General features: G+C 45.1%; 1 protein-coding gene across 4 annotated transcripts in view; it reads right to left on the bottom strand.

The window, feature by feature from the left end:
- The window catches only part of TNRC6A (trinucleotide repeat containing adaptor 6A), a 118,333-nt gene extending 97,565 nt beyond the window's left edge, over positions 1–20,768 (bottom strand). For 2 of the 4 annotated variants that reach the window (XM_063934751.1, XM_063934752.1), the window contains exons 1-3: positions 20,563–20,768; positions 20,083–20,136; positions 7,097–7,187 (exon numbers count right to left, since the gene is read on the bottom strand). In XM_063934751.1, the coding sequence (XP_063790821.1) occupies positions 7,097–7,187; positions 20,083–20,136; positions 20,563–20,567 (150 nt within the window). In that variant the 5' untranslated portion in view covers positions 20,568–20,768. The remainder of the gene's footprint in view (positions 1–7,096; positions 7,188–20,082; positions 20,137–20,562) is intronic. The other 2 variants (XM_063934754.1, XM_063934753.1) reach the window with 2 other exon arrangements.
- Positions 20,769–23,083: the final 2,315 nt, after the last annotated feature.

The raw sequence follows: 23,083 nt of genomic DNA, 5'->3' as shown, positions 1-23,083 counted from the left end.
CCTGGTTTTAGGAGGTTCCTGACGAGTTCGGATAACTCCCTTGCTTTCTCCTCCGGGAGAAACACCTTTTTCTGAACCGTGTCCAGAATCATTCCCAGGAACAGCAGACGTGTTGTCGGGGTCAATTGAGATTTTGGAAGATTCAGAATCCACCCGTGTTGCTGAAGCACTACTTGGGTTAGTGCTACACCGACTTCCAGCTGTTCTCTGGACTTTGCCCTTATCAGGAGATCGTCCAAGTAAGGGATAATTAATACGCCTTTTCTTCGTAGAAGAACCATCAATTCGGTCATTACCTTGGTAAAGACCCGAGGGGCCGTGGACAAACCAAACGGCAGCGTTTGAAACTGATAATGACAGTCTTGTATCACGAACCTGAGATACCCTTGGTGTGAGGGGTAAATTGGGACATGCAGATAAGCATCTTTTATGTCCAGGGACACCATGAAGTCCCCTTCTTCCAGATTCGCTATCACTGCTCTGAGTGACTCCATCTTGAACTTGAATTTCTGTATGTACAGGTTCAAGGATTTCAGATTTAGAATAGGTCTTACCGAACCGTCCGGCTTCGGTACCACAAATAGTGTGGAATAATACCCCTTTCCCTGTTGTAGGAGGGGTACCTTGACTATCACCTGCTGAGAATACAGCTTGTGAATGGCTTCCAATACCGTCGTCCTTTCTGAGGGAGACGTTGGTAAAGCAGACTTTAGGAACCGGCGAGGGGGAGACCTTTCGAACTCCAACATGTAACCCTGAGATACTATCTGCAGGATCCACGGGTCCACCTGTGAGCGAGCCCACTGATTGCTGAAAATCTTTAGTCGACCCCCCACCGCTCCTGAGTCCGCTTGTAAAGCCCCAGCGTCATGCTGATGGCTTTGTAGAACCCGGGGCGGGCTTCTGGTCCTGGGCAGGGGCTGCTTGCTGCCCTCTCTTACCCTTTCCTCTGCCTCGCGGCAGATAAGACTGTCCTTTTGCTCGCTTGTTTTTATAGGAGCGAAAGGACTGCGGCTGAAAAGACGGTGTCTTTTTCTGTTGGGAGGGGGTCTGAGGTAAAAAAGTGGATTTGCCGGCAGTTGCCGTGGCCACCAGATCCGATAGACAGACCCCAAATAATTCCTCTCCTTTATATGGCAATACTTCCATATGCCTTTTGGAATCCGCATCACCTGACCACTGTCGCGTCCATAAACTTCTTCTGGCAGATATGGACATCGCACTTACTCTTGATGCTAGAGTACAAATATCCCTCTGAGCATCTCGCATATAAAGAAACGCATCCTTTAATTGCTCTAGAGTCAATAAAATACTGTCCCTATCCAGGGTATCAATATTTTCAGTCAGGGAATCCAACCACACTACCCCAGCACTGCACATCCAGGCTGAGGCTATTGCCGGTCGCAGTATAACACCAGTATGAGTGTATATACTTTTCAGGGTAGTTTCCAGCCTCCTATCCGCTGGATCCTTGAGGGCGGCCGTATCAGGAGACGGCAACGCCACTTGCTTTGATAAACGTGTGAGCGCCTTATCCACCCTAGGGGGTGTTTCCCAGCGCGTCCTAACCTCTGGTGGGAAAGGGTATAATGCCAATAACTTCTTAGAAATTAGCAGTTTTCTATCTGGGTTAACCCACGCTTCATCACACACGTCATTCAATTCCTCTGATTCTGGAAAAGCTACAGGTAGTTTTTTCACCCCCCACATAATACCCCTTTTTGAGGTACCAGCAGTATCAGAGATCTGCAAAGCCTCCTTCATTGCCGTGATCATATAACGTGTGGCCCTGTTGGAAAATACGTTTGTTTCTTCACCGTCGACACTAGATTCATCTGTGTCGGTACCTGTGTCGACTGACTGAGGTAAGGGACGTTTTACAGCCCCTGACGGTGTCTGAGACGCCTGAGCCGGTACTGACTGGTTTTCCGGCCGTCTCATTTCGTCTACTGACTTTTGTAATGTACTAACATTATCACGTAATTCCATAACTAAAGCCATCCATTCCGGTGTCGACTCCCTAGGGGGTGACATCACCATTACCGGCAATTGCTCTGCCTCCACACCAACATCGTCCTCATACATGTCGACACACACGTACCGACACACAGCAGCCACACAGGGAATGCTCTAATCGAAGACAGGACCCCCTTAGCCCTTTGGGGAGACAGAGGGAGAGTTTGCCAGCACACACCAAAAGCGCTATAAATGTATATAAACAACCCTAAAAGGTGTTGTTTTTGTTATAAGCGCTTTTAATATATAAATATCGCCAATTTATGCCCCCCTTCTCTTTGTTACCCTGTTTCTGTAGTGCAGTGCAGGGGAGAGTCCTGGGAGCCTTCCTCACAGCGGAGCTGAGCAGGAAAATGGCGCTGAGTGCTGAGGAGAATAAGCTCCGCCCCCTTTTCGGCGGGCTTTTCTCCCGGGTTTTGAGAAATCTGGCCTGGGTTAAATACATACATATAGCCTTAATGGCTATATGTGATGTATTCTTTGCCACTAAAGGTATTTAATATTGCTGCCCAGGGCGCCCCCAGCAGCGCCCTGCACCCTCCGTGACTGGTCAGTGAGAAGTGTGTAGCAACAATGGCGCACAGCTGCCGTGCTGTGCGCTACCTTCATGAAGACTGAAGAGTCTTCTGCCGCCTGTTTCCGGACCTCCGATCTTCAGCATCTGTAAGGGGGGTCGGCGGCGCGGCTCCGGGACGAACCCCAGGATGACCTGTGTTCCGACTCCCTCTGAAGCTATGTCCAGTAGCCTAAGACTCCAATCCATCCTGCACGCAGGTGAGTTGAAAATCTCTCCCCTAAGTCCCTCGATGCAGTGAGCCTGTTGCCAGCAGGACTCACTGAGATTTAAAACCTAAAAAAAACTTTTTCTAAGCAGCTCTTTAGGAGAGCCACCTAGATTGCACCCTGCTCGGACGGGCACAAAAACCTAACTGAGGCTTGGAGGAGGGTCATAGGGGGAGGAGCCAGTACACACCATGTGATCCTAAAAGCTTTCTTTAGATGTGCCCTGTCTCCTGCGGAGCCGCTATTCCCCATGGTCCTGACGGAGTCCCCAGCATCCACTAGGACGTTAGAGAAATTCAATTGTTGCTCCGTTTAGACGGATGGGAGCCATTTGAAGTTTCTTCTCACAGCCTCCTGAGGTGCGAGTAGAAATGTGCGCTAAGTCGTGATTTTGGTCCAAAGCTGGACTTTAGATGAGTTTAGCTGTTTTACGCTGCTAAACATGGTCTGTTTGGGCGGATCCAAAACAAATGAACTGCAACAATTGTTTGGGTGTCTAAACTTTCCCGTTTATAGACAGGAAAATGAGATGCCCCAAACAACTGAATGTGTGTCCCACTCCACCAATGGAGGGTGGTCCACGTACAGTAGATACAACTGTTAATTAAAGTTGTTCCATTAGTCTGATTGCAGATGGACAACCAACTGAATAAAGTAAATTATTTGTCCCATCTTTCCTTGTATAAACTCAGTCAGCTAGACAATAGCCTGTCCATGAGCTACAAGCACAGCTGAATGAGAAATGCAGAAATGAGAAATGCAGACTTGTGACAACTGTGGATGTTAGAGATGGCAGTAATTCCCAGTAGGTACAGACAACCACCTGTGTCACAGTGCTGCGGGGACTATCAGCTAGGCATACAACCCATAGTATTACCATACAACCACCTGTGTCACAGTGCTATGGTGACTATCAGCTAGGCATACAACCACCTGTGTCACAGTGCTATGGTGACTATCAGCTAGGCATACAACCCGTAGCATTACCATACAACCACCTGTGTCACAGTGCTATGGTGACTATCAGCTAGGCATACAACCCGTAGCATTACCATACAACCACCTGTGTCATAGTGCTATGGTGACTATCAGCTAGGCATACAACCCGTAGCATTACCATACAACCACCTGTGTCACAGTGCTATGGGGACTATCAGCTAGGCATACAACCGTAGCATTACCATACAACCACCTGTGTCACAGTACTATGGGGACTATCAGCTAGGCATACAACCCGTAGCATTACCATACAACCAGCTGTGTCATAGTGCTATGGTAACTATCAGCTAGGCATACAACCCGTAGCATTACCATACAACCACCTGTGTCACAGTACTATGGGGACTATCAGCTAGGCATACAACCCGTAGCATTACCATACAACCAGCTGTGTCATAGTGCTATGGTAACTATCAGCTAGGCATACAACCCGTAGCATTACCATACAACCACCTGTGTCACAGTGCTATGGTAACTATCAGCTAGGCATACAACCCGTAGCATTACCATACAACCACCTGTGTCACAGTGCTATGGGGACTATCAGCTAGGCATACAACCGTAGCATTACCATACAACCACCTGTGTCACAGTGCTATGGTAACTATCAGCTAGGCATACAACCCGTAGCATTACCATACAACCACCTGTGTCACAGTGCTATGGGGACTATCAGCTAGGCATACAACCGTAGCATTACCATACAACCACCTGTGTCACAGTGCTATGGGGACCATCAGCTAGGCATACAACCCGTAGCATTACCATACAACCAGCTGTGTCACAGTGTTATGGGGATTATCAGCTAGGCATACAACCCATAGCATTACCATACAACCACCTGTGTCACAGTGCTATGGGGACCATCAGCTAGGCATACAACCCGTAGCATTACCATACAACCACCTGTGCCACAGTGCTGCGGGGACTATCAGCTAGGCATACAACCCGTAGCATTACCATACAACCACCTGTGTCACAGTGCTATGGTGTCTACCAGCTAGGCATACAACCCGTAGCATTACCATACAACCACCTGTGTCATAGTGCTATGGTGACTATCAGCTAGGCATACAACCCGTAGCATTACCATACAATCACCTGTGTCACAGTGCTATGGGGACTATCAGCTAGGCATACAACCCGTAGTATTACCATACAACCACCTGTGTCACAGTGCTATGGGGATTATCAACTAGGCATACAACCCGTAGTATTACCAAACAACCACCTGTGTCACAGTGCTATGGGGATTATCAGCTAGGCATACAACCCGTAGCATTACCATACAACCACCTGTGTCACAGTGCTATGGGGACTATCAACTAGGCATACAACCCGTAGCATTACCATACAACCACCTGTGCCACAGTGCTGCGGGGACTATCAGCTAGGCATACAACCCGTAGCATTACCATACAATCACCTGTGTCACAGAGCTATGGGGATTATCAGCTAGGCATACAAACCGTAGCATTACCATACAACCACCTGTGCCACAGTGCTGCGGGGACTATCAGCTAGGCATACAACCCGTAGCATTACCATACAACCACCTGTGTCACAGTGCTATGGGGATTATTAGCTAGGCATACAACCCGTAGCATTACCATACAATCACCTGTGTCACAGTGCTATGGGGACTATCGGCTAGGCATACAACCGTAGCATTACCATACAACCACCTGTGTCACAGTGCTATGGGGATTATCAGATAGGCATACAACCCGTAGTATTACCATACAACCACCTGTGTCACAGTGCTATGGGGACTATCAGCTAGGCATACAACCCGTAGTATTACCATACAACCACCTGTGTCACAGTGCTATGAGGATTATCAGCTAGGCATACAACCCGTAGTATTACCATACAACCACCTGTGTCACAGTGCTATGGGGACTATCAGCTAGGCATACAACCGTAGCATTACCATACAACCACCTGTGTCACAGTGCTATGGGGATTATCAGCTAGGCATACAACCCGTAGCATTATTATACAATCACCTGTGTCACAGTGCTATGGGGATTATCAACTAGGCATACAACCCGTAGCATTACCATACAACCAGCTGTGTCACTGTGCTATGGGGATTATCAGCTAGGCATACAACCCGTAGCATTACCATACAATGACCTGTGTCACAGTGCTATGGGGATTATTAGCTAGGCATGCAACCCGTAGCATTACCATACAACCAGCTGTGTCACAGTGCTATGGGGACTATCAGCTAGGCATACAACCGTAGCATTACCATACAACCACCTGTGTCACAGTGCTATGGGGATTATCAACTAGGCATACAACCCGTAGCATTACCATACAACCAGCTGTGTCACTGTGCTATGGGGATTATCAGCTAGGCATACAACCCGTAGCATTACCATATAATGACCTGTGTCACAGTGCTATGGGGATTATTAGCTAGGCATACAACCCGTAGCATTACCATACAACCACCTGTGTCACAGTGCTATGGGGACTATCAGCTAGGCATACAACCGTAGCATTACCATACAACCACCTGTGTCACAGTGCTATGGGGATTATCAACTAGGCATACAACCCATAGCATTACCATACAACCACCTGTGTCACAGTGCTATGGGGACTATCAGCTAGGCATACAACCGTAGCATTACCATACAACCACCTGTGTCACAGTGCTATGGGGATTATCAACTAGGCATACAACCCATAGCATTACCATACAACCACCTGTGTCACAGTGCTATGGGGACTATCAGCTAGGCATACAACCCGTAGCATTATTATACAACCACCTGTGTCACAGTGCTATGGGGACTATCAGCTAGGCATACAACCCATAGCATTACCATACAACCACCTGTGTCACAGTGCTATGGGGACTATCAGCTAGGCATACAACCCGTAGCATTATTATACAACCACCTGTGTCACAGTGCTATGGGGACTATCAGCTAGGCATACAACCGTAGCATTACCATACAATCACCTGTGTCACAGTGCTATGGGGATTATCAACTAGGCATACAACCCGTAGCATTATTATACAACCACCTGTGTCACAGTGCTGTGGGGACTATCAGCTAGGCATACAACCCGTATTATTACCATACAACCACCTGTGTCACAGTGCTATGGGGACTATCAGCTAGGCATACAACCGTAGCATTACCATACAATCACCTGTGTCACAGTGCTGCAGAGACTATCAGCTAGGCATACAACCCATAGCGTTACTATACAACCACCTGTGTCACAGTGCTGCGGGGACTATCAGCTAGGCATACAACCCATAGAATTTCCATACCTTTTTAGAGGCAGCTTCCTTCTTTTTCTTATCGTTCTTTCGGTTTTTCCTTTCTTCCATTAACTGTACTCCCTCCTCCTGATCTGTACCCCTGGAACACATATTACAAACATTACACTCACATCACAGTATAGAAAATCCTGATATAAAGGGGAATTCAATTGCAGTGGGCACCTATTATTTCTGCTCGCACCCTCCTGAGGTGGCACGAAGAAAACCATCAAATTTGGGCTTTTAGATCCTCAAACTGCCGTTTCAGCAGCGCTCCCAATACTTTGCACAGATTTAGCCGCATTATTATTTTATTTATTAACAGTTTCTTATATAGCGCAGCAAATTAGGTTGCACTTTACAACTGGACACAATTAGAAGACAAAACTGGGTAAAAACAGTTAGAGGTAGGAGGGCCCTGCTCGCAAGCTTACACTCTATATAGCGTAACCTGATGCATTTGGGTGCTAAATGTGCAATATGCAATTGGTGGCTCTGGCACCCATCAGCTAAACAAATCTAATATTATCCACCGTGCACCCATTACTTAAGGGCACCCAAAAACAATAGAATTCCCCACAGACATAGCACTATAAAGCATGAAACAACATTGTACCCACTTTAGCTAGAGCACAAGTCAGATTTAATCAGTTTGTCAATTGCGAAATCTAACTTTAGTCCATTAGAGTCCTATCGATTCAACTCAGCCCGGAAGGAATAGCGCCGGGAGGGAGCTTCCGAAGCTATTTAATTCAGCTGGATTTCTTCTGGCACCCCTCCGGCATGCAGTGAAATAGTCAACTTGGGGGGGGGGGGGTGGGGGGTTTGCACACTTATCGCACGTAGACAGGTCAGGTGTAGTCACGTAAAATGGCTAAACCTGAACAAAGTGCTGGGCACGACCCAAAAACACAGTTCAGCTCGCCAGCACGGTGGGCTGCGAGCTGAAATATATCTCATCACACCCGAACTGAACAACTATTGAATTGTTCCATTGGGCACCATCTAGTACCAGCCGCGGGGATAAACAATTGAATTGACCCCATTACTTGTTAAATTGCTTTGCCAATATGCGCCCATTACTTATCGTGCTAAACTTGTACAAAGTATTGGGCGTATTGCCAAAATGGCAATCTGGGCACCCAAAAACCCAACTCCGGATGGATTTCAGCTAGCCACCTTGGGTGGGTGTAAGCAGAAATGGGCACTGTGGCACTCGTGACCATCGTCAAAACAATAGAATAGCTCCTCGGGCACACATTGCTTATGGGCACACAAAACCATTAAATTCCTCCTATAGAACAATATAAAATCCCCCACAAAACCTGGGCAAAATTTATCATAAATAAACTCACTGTCACTCTCTCATTGCAAATCCACCGCTCATGTGCCCTATAAATCCCATCTCTGCTACCTAAGCCACTATAATGTGCTTCCATTACTACTAAGACCCTCTCCATAAAAATATTACTGGGAAACAAATGCAATCGTAATGCCCTGAAATACACTCCCAGGCTGGGGTGCTGCAAGGATAACACACACAGCATTTGCATACTGTATGTCAGTTGGGACTTGGGGGCAAATGTACTAACCAGGAGAAGGCATAAGGAAGTGACAAGTGCAAGGTGATAAACGCACCAGCCAATCAGCTCCTGTTAATTTACATATTGCAGCTGATTGGCTGGTGCATTTATCCCCTTGCACTTATCATGGTTTATCACTTCCTTAAGCCTTCTACAGGTTAATACATCTGCCCCTTGGTTATTCATACACTGGGGCAGATGTATTAAGCTTGGAGAAGTAATAAAGCAGTGATAAGTGCAAGGTGAAAAAGCACCAGCCAATCAACTCCAATATGTAAATTGTTAGTTAGAAGCTGATTGGCTGGTGCATTATCACCTTGCACTTATCACTGCTTTATCACTTCTTCAGGCTTAATACATCTGCCCCATTAATAGACCCCAGCAAAGACAGTCTGGCCATCTTTATTAGGGTTTCAAATTGTTAGAAGCAACAGCAGAAGTATTAATGTATCTGTGTACTGAAAATAAATCGGTTTAAATAAATATTTCACATCCCTCAAAACAATCAAAACATATGGACCTATTTGGTGAATAAAACAAGGGCTAGACATCCTTCAGTTTACAGAAATCAATGAAAGCAACAATTGTTGCTGCTGTGGAAAACATAACCATTGTGTATTATTCTGCAGGTTTTACACAGACTGCTAAACAGAGATCACACAAAACAAAACCAGACAAACATCAGCACAAGATCCACAGAAATTAGCATTTCCCTCCTGCAAAAACATCTCGGGAGAGAAATACACACGGGGCTGTTTGCAACGAGACACTCCATAACAAGGAAAGAAAAAAAATATACAAGACTGAAATAATGACAGGGAACGTGATGCTCACAACCATTGAGGGAACATGCACAAAAATTGTAGCCAATTAAACAATTCTATAAATGTTCACGGCTACACTAGAGTATGCAGTTAATAAAGAAAAACATTAATTACAGAGATGAAAGTACTCATTGGAGAGCGTTCCTCTTTAATTAGGAGAGCCTTTAAATTGTGGAGCTTCATAAACCCAAATGTAACCAGATTAAGCGTGCCCTTTGATAATTCCCTCCCCTTGATTACTAGTCGGCCTCTGGACCACAACAATATAACAATTGTTCACTGTAAACACAGACATTTAACCACTTGCAGCAGACATTCTTCAGATAAGCACCTAGCTCCACACTCAGAAGGTGACTTAGGTGGAGTCTTCGGACTCTAGGAAACAGCTTTACTGAGGAGGAGGAGGAGGAGGAGGAAGGGGGCAAATTCTGTGAGATGGGCGCATTGTGCCAATCCACAACGGGACATCACAACTAGGAAATGTTTTTCCTTGATCCCAATAAAGGTGCACAGAAAACATGATGTCAGTTATACTGTAAGTGGCTCATAGGGGTCGATTCAATTCTCCGACAGTTGAATAGCGCCGGGAATTAGCTACCGTTGCTATTCAATTCAGCTCAAGTTAAGTAGGCAAATGCCCATTCTCCCGGACTTAACAGGTTGATTTGTCGGGAACACAGGTATTCTCCGACTTAACTCCCCACCGCGATGCTGATTCCCGACAGAATCAGCCTCACGCCCGCCGCGCAGCAGCACTTTTGTCGGATTTCCTCTCGCATCCCCCGGGGGTGAGAGAACAATTCCCGACAATTGACTTGGCGCTGTATTGAATAGCACCGAGAGCTAATTCCCAGCGCTATTCAACTGTCGGAGAATTGAATCGACCCCATAGGTATTTAACGCCAGTAATTGAATCATCCCCCCATAAAGTACTGTATAAATATGAAATTAGTGATTTTGCTGTAATATGGTCAGTGGAGGAGTAAATAGGTAACAAACTACAGGAGTGTAACAAGTACACATTATGCTATAACTACACTCACAAGATAATGTGGTTTTTAAATGAACCATCTAAATACAGAAATCCAGTTATTTTGCTCGCAAACGAGACGTCTCCCTTGTCCAATCACACTAGACTATGAATGGCTTCCTTCAACATCCGTATAGCTGACTGCTCAGAGTGGGACATAAAACACTGGATCTACTAGAATTTACCATCTTTGGCAGGAATCAGTGGTTATGGAGTTACTTATTACCCTCAGAGGTTTCCTCTACTGCTCTGCTTTGTTTGTGGTGTAATCACAGGTCTATGGCAGGTTCAGATAAAAAGAGTCCAAGGGTCAGGGTACAGCATAAAATAATGACTTCTAGTAGCAGAATAAATGTGGTGTGGAGGCAGCAACTCTGTATACCCATGCAGTAACTGTGGTGTCAGTACTAACAGGTGCAACACGAGGAGCTCCAGGTATTGTATAACTAGCCTCAAAACATACTGGAATCTAGGAGCAAAGCAATTTTTTCAACTTTATATTTTAATAAGGTATGAACTAAAACATGCACATAACCACCATCTACAAGAGATCAGGGGGCATTATTACATTTTTTTCTTTAATTGTGCAGGTTGCACCCAAACAGACCGGTTTAGCTGCGTAAAGCAGCTAAAACCCGTCTAAAGAAATGGGCGCAACGGCTAAAAGTGCGGTTTGGGCACGAAGCACCCAACTCTTCACACATTTCAGCTACCCATCTCAGGGGCAGCGAGCTGGGCTCATGTGATCTGGTCTGGGCTGCAGAATGATCAGATATGTTTGACGACCATCATAAAATTGGTCAATACAAGCATATACTTTATTGTGGGAATATTGGTTTTCTTTTACTTTTTTAAATTAAAAAAAATGCTGGAGGGTAGGTTACATACAGTTTTAAATCTACAATCTGCTGATGGTATCCTGGCCAGAGACTTCTATACATATCTGCAAGTCAGACATTGGCCGAGTAGTGCACTGCCCGCTCCTATTAGTATACAAGTGTTCCCTGCATATGTGCTAGCCCAATTCACTTCCTCTTCCCACAAAGGGGGCATAACCTGGTGGCATCGCTCCCAAATATTAACTGCTAAAAAGGGGAAAACTACCTTGCCAAACTAAATGGAAGTGCGACCTCTCAGAAAATGTAAGAGGAGGTTTGGACAACAATCTTCCACACTTGTTTTAAAGTTTCTCGCTGTATGGGGGAAATTCAATTGCTTCTCCCCGTGGCCACCACTAGATGGTGCCCAACAGAGCAATTCAATTGTCGCTGAGCCATTTCAGCTAACCCCCCCCATGCCGGCTCGCTGAAACATGCGAAAAGTGACCCGTTTGGGTGCCTCAGAGAAGAACCCCTACAGGACCCGAGAGATGACTGGCCTTTATCTCCTTAACTCTCCTCATTCTAGCCAGTGACTTATCCTGCTGCTAGTGTCTCGTACTTGAGCTCTTGTATAACCTATTACTATTGCCTATGCTGTTCAGAGTATTTCTATGTACTTTTGCTATTTGCTAGTTTATGTAATCTGTAGTAGCTCCATTACCCTGGGGGCAATTTAGGAAAACAAACAGTACCATATTCCTTTCCAGAATGATTAGTGTGTTATGCAGACTCACGGTCTAAAATGAGATACACTTGCTCACCACTTGGTGCTCTTACTGTATCAAACAATGGGGGTCATTCCGACCCGATCGCTCGCTGCAGTTTATCGCAGCGCAGCGACCTGGTTGGAACTGCGCATGCACCGGTGCCACAGTGCGCCGGCGCATGCCAGCCGTCGTTGCCTAGCAATCGCCTCTGAGGCAGAGGCAGTCGCTGGGTGCAGCGTTAAGCCGCCGTTTAGGGGGCGCGGTCCAGCCAACGCAGGCGTGGCCGGACCGTTGGGAGGAGTGCGGGCCGCGACGGCTGCGTGACGTCACACGCAGACGCTGCGACCCGGGGCAGCGAAGAGGTTCTCCCGGACAGCCGCAGTAGCTGCGCTAGCTGGGAGAAACTCCTGAGATGCAAAAGCATCGCCGCTGTGCAATGCTTTTACATTTCTGCTGGGGTGGGGTCACTGACATGCGGGGCTGACTAGCCCTGTGCTGGGCGTCCCCCCGCATGTCTGAGTGCCTGATCGTAGCTGTGGTAAATTTAGCACAGCTACGATCAACTCGGAATGACCCCCAATAACACTAACCCCAAAGAGAGATATTAGGATGATTCGTGCAGAGACCTTTTACTAAGCACTTCTGAAAACAGAAGAAACAAAGTACATACGATCAGATACAGCTAAGAATACAGGGCTAGACAAACGCGACCATAGCTAAAGACAATTATACACACAAAAAATACAAAATAAAACACCCATGAGGGAAAATCACAAAAAAACAAAACAAAAAAAAAAGGCCAACACACAGTAAATGCTGACAGCAGATGAAAGCACAGCTTGTACATGACAGATACTGTCTGTTCAACGTTTGTCAGTTCTACTCAGGGATAAAAGTGCCAGATCACGTGTGTTTTGGAAATCGCCATGTGTTAACACTAGAGTGAAAGGACTCTTCACTGACTCGATAGAACACACTTTATGACCCCCCCAAAGTATAGGGGGGGGGGGTACACACGGAGCGACGTTCACTTAATTTCTAAGCTGCTTAGAAATTAGGAACACATCGCTCCGTGTGTAGGCGCCGGCGACAGCGATGCGTGGGTGGGGAAGGGGTAGATGTGTGCTGAGCGGTTCGCTCAGCACACATCTCCCTCCACATCTGTACGGCCCTTTAGTCCACAAGAGCAAACAAGTGCTATTCAATGGCTATAGATAAGGACAGGACATGCACTTCATCATGTCCGACATACAGCTGCTTTGGCATGCTCTCTTCTATCCTCTAGGCAGTTCATTCAAGTTTCAAGCACCTAAACTCCTTCCAAACGTTTATGTCTATGGGTCAAGTTTTAGCCACCAATTGAAAGATCACTTGCAAAATGAGCAGACAGCGAGCTCCATTACATGAAGCCTTCAAACATATGTACACTGAAAAGGTCACCAGTATTAGGGAGGGGTTGTCATCCTGTGACATCATCAAGACACCAGCTTCCAACACATTGGCTCTTAACAATCACGAGAATTCTGTCACAGGCATGACTGCTCAATCCTACAGCTAATTTCAAGGACCACTAAATCCTGTTTCTGCAAATCTCAGCTGTCTAGCTGTCAGTCACTGTCTGCACGTCCTTCTAACATATCAGCCTGCTGCAGAAGAGTGAAGTGCCTGGTAGATATACTTCGTGAAGGGTAAACACTCCAGTTACTTCATACATATTATTCCACTCCGTAATAGACAGCATTTGCCATCAAACAATGGCTTTACTTACTCTTTAAAGAACGCCTAAGGCACTGATGACATAGAGGGAGCACCGTTTTACAGCTGGATTCTCCAGAGGAGTCTGTGTTAATAACTGTACATTGCAATTCGAGTTTTACCCAAGCTCTGCTGTTACTGGTAGATTTTGCAAGACTGCACTTTAATCAACATCTCCGCTCGCCTCAGTCAAGCAATCAAAAGAGGAGATACACAGATAAGATCTAATCGCATATTTTTCATCTATATGGCATTAATCAAACATCAGGTTTTTCTTTACAACGCTGGTTGTGTCACTAGACACCAGGTTATTTTTCACTTCAGATACCAAAGTGTTTTCTCTCTGCAGGGATGGGGAAAATGTATATCAATGCCCTTGAGTCTCTTCTTTGAGATACAACCATTAGAGAAAAGATTACAGCTATTAACCTCAAGGAATCAATGGCAGCAAATATTACAGTAAATTAACGACAGGTGAACTTCATAGACTTTAGAAATGCAGGTAAAACTGCACATGCCATTTCCTATATGTGAGGATCTCTCAAAGGGTGGCCTGGAATTTATGTTGCATCTGTCAAATCCGAATGGCCAACTATTCTGAAGCAGCAGAAATCACTTCTTACAGGAACAGCTTCCGGCAGTCACCTATTTTTATGAATGAGTAACATGTATTCCTAAAGGTCACCACTAACATTCACACAAAGCATCTCTCAATGTTGTACTTTTATTTTTTTTCCTATTTCACAAAGATTTATGGTCAAGAAAATGAAATCTGTCTGCATTCGGTCTATTTTAGGATCATGTAAACCACATATTAGACAGTTATTGCAGGGCTAAATGATATATGAATAAACAGAAGTGTTTCTTGGATGATTAACCGTTCATTCAGCAAGCCGCTTTTATATGTCTTCTCGTGTGGCTTTCCTAGCTGACATTACAGCGACAGGATTCAAATGCAGAAAAATGGTGTATGCGCCATTTCCCAAAATTTCAATCTGATCCGTAATAAATATGACAGAGGTCCAGTTGCCTTTAATATTTCATAACCCTTTACAAAAATCACAATTCAACAGGAAAGCATCATAAAATTAAACCACAATCTCTGCATCTTCGCCACCCAAACCAACCCGTCACATGATTGATTGATAGGGGAGGGGCTTCTCTGCATCACAACAACTCCCCCTTCAAAAAAAGGAAGGTAAGTAGATTAGAATGCCATACATACATCTTACCAGCTGATCAACTAATGCATCTTATATGCTATTCCCGCAGTCATATCATGTGGGGGGGTTCTCCTAGAGCTTTAGAGCTCATTTTACTCTTTTTTTAGGTGTATAATAGCGTATGCCCGCGGTTTCGCTCACATGAATGTCTGTTATTGCTCAGCGAAACTAATTTTACAAAGACCGTAGTGCCATATAAATATAGTGTGTTGTTTATTTTATATTGTACACAATGGGGCTGATTCAATTGTTTAGGCAGTCTAAAAATTCCGTCTAAATGGGGCGTTTTAGACGCCCAAACAATTGTCACAATTCAATTGTGTTTGGGCACCCATGGCCATCGGGCATGTCGTGCCCAAACAGACTGGGTTTAGCCGGCTTACTCCACACATTTTTTCTCGCACCTCAGGAGGCTGCGAGAACAAATGTGTCCTCCACGGAAAATGGGTGCCCAAATGGTAGAACAAGTAAATTGCTCCTGCTGGGCATTTGAAATGTCACTAAGATATACAACAGTGAAAACACGATCCAAATGTATCCAGTAGTTAATGCGTGATGCCAGAACAAACAAAAATGAAAAAGGACATTTCCATAGTTCATAAACGGTCCCTAGAAGTGTATTTCTCAAAAACAAATTGTTACGTGCAGACAAAATCCAAACAGTTTTATATGTATAGATACAAAAAGTAAAATGAATAAATATGGAAGTGGCCAGCCAAAAATCATTAATGGGTTGATACCCCTTTTCCACTGCTGCAACCACAACCCGGGTTATTGCTGGGTCTCTCCGGGTAGCTGCTTGGTGGAAAAGGGTCCTCGAAAAATAATCTGCGTTTAGTGATCCGTGATCCTGACCTGGGTAACTAACAATGGGGTCGATTCAATTCAGCAACAGTTGAATAGCGCCGGGAATTAGCTCCCGGCGCTATTCAATACAGCGACTAGCTACCCTCAATTGTCGGGAATTCTCTCAGCCCCGGGGGGTGAGAGAAGAAAACCGACAAAAGAGCCTCCGTGCTGCCGGCGCGAGGCTGATTCTGACGGGAATCAGCATCGCCGCTGGTAGTTAAGTCGGAGAATGCTCGTTCTCCCGACAAAACTACCTGTTAAGTCGGCGAGAACGGGCATTCTCCGACTTAACTTTATCTGAATTGAATAGCGTCGGGAGCTAATTCCCGGCACTATTCAACTGTTGCCGAATTGAATCGACCCCTATGTGTCCTCATACATCAAGTCTCAATGCGAGATGCCTAGCGCGAGTGAGCCGCCAGGTCCCGTGCAGTTCTGCCAACGTCAGACGTACTTTTTTTGCCGAATATGTGTCTTAGATTAATAAGGACATATCTGTACCAGGGTTGGACCTGGGTAACAGTGCAGTGTAATTGGTGAGACCAGGGTCATGCTAAAAGCATAGAAAGATCTGGATCACTAGCGCTTGGAGGTCATCTTTAAGCCCCAGCAGAAAAGAAAGATTGCACATGGTTGCAGTGTGAAAGTGGTCTACCTGCCAAGTCCAGTCTGTGGTGTCAACCTGGTCTGACCCGGCTGTGACACGGGTTTGACCAGTATTCGCAAACCCAGGTCGTATCTGGCATTTTGTTGGAAAATGGTCTTGGGTTCAACCCCACTTACATGCATTGAAAACTCAAAAACAAAACATATTTAACACCTGCAGTAGGAAGGTCAGTGTATATACAGAATATTACTCTCTGATTAGTTAATGCTTTACAGACCAGCCTGATATGTGAGACCTATACACACTGCACCTGTACTGGAAACATTCTCAAGGCAACACTGGTACGCGGGAGATAAGGGCACGCATGAACAAACACAGCGAAATACTAAAACTGTGATAAGGCTAAAATACACCAACAATCTAAAACAAGGTCACAAGCTCTGGATACAGAAGACGTTCCTGCTCCAATAATGTGGATAACAAGTCAAACGCCTTCGCTAATAATTTCTTACACAAATGCAAGAGATGAGACAACTGGCTTGGATACAACAGCAACATTCATATTGGAAATACCATTCACCTGATTACAGAAACAGCCAGTTCTGCACTGAATCTGTGAGCATACATTCAAATAATAGCAAATGCCATGTGAAGAGGCCAGTTAAACAGGAGGACACAGGTCATTCATATATTGTGTGGTCTATTAAAAGACACCTGGACACTGAAGGACGGTATTTCTACCACAATAACCCGAACAACATCAAAGGGATCATTAGCAGTCATGTTGGTAAATAGTCAATGGGCACGATTCAATTCAGTGACAGCTGAATAGCGCCAGGAATTAGCTCCCGGCGCTATTCAATACAGCGCCACGTGAAACTTAATGACGGGAGCAGAAATCCAACAAAAGTGCTGGCGCGATGCAGATTTCTGCCCTTAGCGTGGCGAAAACAGCGTCGCACTAAGGGCACTTAAGTTGCAGAATGCCTGTTCTCCCGATAAATCACCCTGTTTAGTCCGGGAGAATGGACATTCTCTGACTTAACACTGTGCTGTATTGAATAGCGCCAGTAGCTAATTCCCGGCGCTATTCAACTGTCAATTAATTGAATTATGCCCAATGGGGTTTATTTTTGCATAGTCTGGTTGTAAAACTTGTCATTTTGGATCGTGTTTAAAATGGAATGGCTTTTACAAGCTAGACATGGCTAGTAGATGCATTGCCCTTTCAAATATCGGGCAGAAACACAATCCCAAAGGACAGGTTCAACAACCAGACTCTTCGTAAATAAACCTAAATGAACTAGAAAAGTGAAATTGAAATAAAGCCCGTGCTTGTATTAAAATGAATCATCCCCTTGTACAAACCTCCTACAACTTCTACTAAACCAGAGGGCAACAAAAACAATCTGCCCATATGAGATATGACTGAAGTTCACAGCGAGACAACAGAATAATGCAATACATTTACTAAAAGCAGTAGGAGGGCATTCCACAAACAAACCAGTAAATATCATTTGAAGGTGAAAATAATCCATAAGTAACAGTTACAGCAATAGGTTTAATATGTATATTTCTAAACCTCCTTCATTTGCTTGGTCATGTACAATGGAATCCAGAAACAGTTGAAGATTTTTTTCAACTGATCCACAAAACACGCAATTTGAATTAGAGATTAGCGGGTTCGGATTTACTTAGTTCTTTACGCCAGAATTATCGCCATTTCTTATTGGCTATCAAAACACGTGACGTCCGATATCCAATAAGGAGATTCGAGTAAATCCGAGTAAAACCGAACACGCTCATCTCTAATTTGAATACTGTGTGAACACACACTGCAAATACTATAATCTCAAATGAGCTGCAATACACTAATGTATTTTTAAAGCTCCAGTCCAACGCTACTGCCATCTTGGACAATATTATTCAGGGGTAGGCAACTTGTGGCACGCTAGCAGCTGTGAAACTACACATCCCAGCATGCCTTGCTACAGTTTAAGCATGCCTTAGCACAGCAAAGCCACGGCACGGCATGATGGGATATGTAGCTCCGCAGCAGCTGGAGTTCTGCAGGTTGCCTATCCCTGACATAATGCATGAAATAAGTAGAATTCCATCCATCCAGAAGGCAATTAATGCACTCACTGTATATGATACAACCAGACCATCCAGAACAAGTTGGAGCAGGGATTACTCTGGAAGAATTGGCAGTAACAATTAACATGGTTTCTGCTGGTATAAAACTCAGTTCCATTGTAACAGACAACAGTATTAACATACTGTATGCTACAAAATTTGCATTTTTACACCAAAAATGAATGTCACACTCCGGATGAACACTTATAGATGCTTAATAGTGCCATATTAGCAGCACATGTGTGTGAGAATAATAATTTTATTCTCCTATCTTCATTAGGCTGAAGGCTATAACGGAGGCGATAGAACAATGGCTTGATTCTGCTACATAAACATTATGACAAACAGTGCTGCCACGATCAGAGAGCCACTTAATGCACATGTGATTATGCAATGCATTTTCATATCGAATCAACTTTCACTTTCCTTTTTCATTGCCCTAATTGATGTTTAATATTTTATACTGGTGCCTGTGATTGCTCAGGAAGCAAACAACCAGCTTAGCCCTGGGGGTGGGGGTCTGACCTAATGTATACAGGTACATCCCTCTCATTTCCATATATTTACAATGTAGCAGGGTGGAGGGCCGCTGAGGACTGTATCAATATGCAAATACATTTTGCCAGCATCACAGACTATATCACACGCTATAACATTACAGACAAGGTAATTAAATCAAGATAATGATGTGACAAACCATTTTCTGTAACAAATTTACCCAACACCCAACCCTCCCCACCCCCCCCCAATTAAAAAAAAAAAAAAATCTTGAAAAGATATGGCTTGTTTATCTATTGTGCAAATGCAAAACAGCGCTTACAAGCACTATCCACCCTGTAGTTACGTAGCTTCAAGTACAATAGGCACCTAAATTGACTTCATGACCTACATAGGCCAATTTCATTAACAGCTCTTTCACACAGCAACTTGTAGGCAAATCGGTCTGCAGGGGCCAGACCTTGCTCACATAGTTACAGACCAGTAGTTAACATCAAGCTCATTGTGAAATGTTACTTTGTATTGAGACAACCCTGTATAAACATCCACTGGAAACATAAACGGCTTCCAATATGCTTCACAGACACACACACTGTTACCACACATTTCTCTGGGGCAGGAGTCTGCAAAGGACCTTCATAAACAATTAGATTCTAAAAACTGTCAGTCTACTTTGTTTCCAATGATCTCTTGATTCAAATGCTACTAAATAACCATACACAAAAAAACACACACATATATACATACGCACAGCATACCAAACATCTAAACATGGCTGATTACCCATCCCCAGAGTTTGGAGGTCACACCTATGCTGCAGCAGCCAGTTTAAGAGTACATGATCTTAGCCAGACGTATTATTATACATCATGCCTGAGTATATTCTGAAAATCAGAACTTACCTACTCAGATCTCCAACAGTGTCTTTGGTAGCTGCAGCCTCCAGTTCTCTGTAACTGAAATCTGCATTAGTCCAATGGTGACAAGAAGCAGCAAGAGCAATGCAACCCCTAGGATAACAGAACCCCTAAGGTGCACTGTGCAATGCACACAAACACACTGTACAGGGGAACAAGGGATACCACCCAGAAACCAGATCAATGAGGGAGGGGTGTCTGTCTCCTATTAACCCTTTGCACCCCACTAAATATATATATATATATATATATATATATATATATATATATATATATATATATATAAAACACTCAGAAGAGCAAGACATCCGTATGCATGGCATGCTGGGACTTGCAGTGCACCCAGGCGTTGGGAGGGCAGTCTGTCCGGTGCTGCACGCAATGCATCCTGCAGGCACCGTCTCGTACACTGTGCAATACGCGGGGTGCAGGAGGGATAATGGCGCGCCCAGCGCCGGGACTCACCTCATGTATATAAAGTGCACTGCAGTGACATTAGGGGTGCGGCCGGCGGGAGCAGCGGCCTCTGGGCGCCCCTCAGTCCGCTAGAGGATTTCCTGGAAACACAGTCAACACATCCACCGGCGCCATTTCCTCCACCAAAAAATCTCATTCCGGAAGAGGAGGCCGCGCTGTGCCGGCACTTCCGGTCTGCGGTCTCCTTACCCCTTTCCAAAATGGCGGCCCTAGCGACCGCCGCTTAGCAACCAAGTCTTCCCCGTAGTGCTAGACTCCCACCAGTGACTGATTATATCTGCACTGCTGGAGATTCCAGTTCCTGGGTGACCGTTATTATGGGATCTGAGTAATGAGGATCTGGAGGAGAAAGTGGAAGTATCTGAGTATTACTATTTCCTCCTGGCTCTCACATAATAACTCCACTTTCTACCTCACCTTCATCACTCTTATCCCACTCCTTTTTTCTGTGAGTTCAATAAAAACCAGTGCAGTCATTTATTTCCCCTACATAACTACAAATAATCTAATTGTTCAATTATTTCCTTTTTCATATTTTTTTTTACAAACCAAAGTATTAGTTTAAAAAAAAAAACATCTGAAATATATTTCAACGTAAAATATAAATTAATGAAATAAACTATTTAATTCCTCCCCCTCAGAGGTTCTGCACCTTGTGCTGCTGAAAGACCCATTACCAATGAATACGACGCAAATGCACCTGAAACATTTCTAGGATGGCGCCTGATGTCAGGATGTAGGGTGGCTATTTCTACTTTGACGACATTGGGATCGCAATTTTTATTTATTCATAGAAATCTCTATGGATATTTCTCTAACGTCCTAGTGGATGCTGGGAACTCCGTAAGGACCATGGGGAATAGCGGGCTCCGAAGGAGGCTGGGCACTCTAGAAAGATCTTAGACTACCTGGTGTGCACTGGCTCCTCCCACTATGACCCCCCTCCAAGCCTCAGTTAGATTTCGTGCCCGGCCGAGGTTGGATGCACACTAGGGGCTCTCCTGAGCTCTTAGAAAGTTATAGTCTTAGAATTTGTTCTTTTCAGTGAGACCTGCTGGCAACAGGCTCACTGCAGCGAGGGACTAAGGGGAGAAGAAGCGAACTCGCCTGCTTGCAGCCGGATTGGGCTTCTTAGGCTACTGGACACCATTAGCTCCAGAGGGATCGACCGCAGGCCCAGCCTTGATGTTCGGTCCCGGAGCCGCGCCGCCGTCCCCCTTACAGAGCCAGAAGCAAGAAGATGGTCCGGAAAATCGGCGGCATGAAGACTCAGTCTTCACCAAGGTAGCGCACAGCACTGCAGCTGTGCGCCATTGCTCCTCTCACACACTTCATACTCCGGTCACTGAGGGTGCAGGGCGCTGGGGGGGGGCGCCCTGAGGCAGCAATAAAAACACCTTGGCTGGCAAAAATACCTCAATATATAGCCCCAGGGGCTATATAGGAGGTAAATACCCCTGCCAGAAGTCCATAAAAAACGGGAGAATAGGCCGCGAAAAAGGGGCGGAGCCTATCTCCTCAGCACACTGGCGCCATTTTCCCTCACAGCTCCGTTGGAGGGAAGCTCCCTGGCTCTCCCCTGCAGTCTACAAGGGTTAAAAAAAGAGAGAGGGGGCACTAAATTTAGGCGCAGTATACATTATATATATATAGATATAAAGCTATAGGGGACATAACTCAGTTAGTCCCTGCAGTATATAGCGCTCTGGTGTGTGCTGGCATACTCTCACTCTGTCCCCCCAAAGAGCTTTTGTGGGTCCTGTCCTCGTTTAGAGCATTCCCTGTGTGTCTGCGGTGTGTCGGTACGGCTGTGTCGACATGTTGAATGAGGAGGCTTATATGGTGACGGAACAGAGGCCGATATATGTGATGTCGCCCCCTGTGGGGCCGACACCAGAGTGGATAGAGAGGTAAAAGGTATTAACCGACAGTGTCAACTCCTTACATAAAAGGGTGGATGACGTAACAGCTGTGGGACAGCCGGCTTCGCAGCCCGCGCCTGCCCAGGCGTCTCAAAGGCCATCAGGGGCTCAAAAACGCCCGCTCTCTCAGATGGCAGACACAGATGTCGACACGGAGTCTGACTCCAGTGTCGACAAGGTGGAGACATATACACAATCCAATCCGTGACTTGATCCCGGCAATAAAAAATGTGTTATACATTTCTGACTTTAACCTCTATAAATGGGTTTTAGGTTTGGGGAGAAAAAACAGGCAGTGTTTTGTTCCCCCATCAGATGAATAAATGAAGTGTGTGAAAAGCGTGGGTTCCCCCGATAAGAAACTGGTAATTTATAAAAAGTTACTGATGGCGTACCCTTTCCCGCCAGGAGGATAAGTTACGCTGGGAGATATCCCCTAGGGTGGATAAGGCGCTCACACGTTTGTCAAAAAAGGTGGCACTACCGTCTTAGGATACGGCCACTTTAATAGGTACCTGTTGATAAAAAAAAAAAAAAAAAAAAAACAGGAGGCTATCCTGAAGTCTGTATTTACACACTCAGGTACT

This window comes from Pseudophryne corroboree, chromosome 7 (assembly GCF_028390025.1).
Source record: "Pseudophryne corroboree isolate aPseCor3 chromosome 7, aPseCor3.hap2, whole genome shotgun sequence".
NCBI lineage: Eukaryota > Metazoa > Chordata > Amphibia > Anura > Myobatrachidae > Pseudophryne > Pseudophryne corroboree.
The sequence above is the reverse complement of the archived record's forward strand: the minus strand, read 5'-3'. Positions and strand labels throughout refer to the sequence as shown.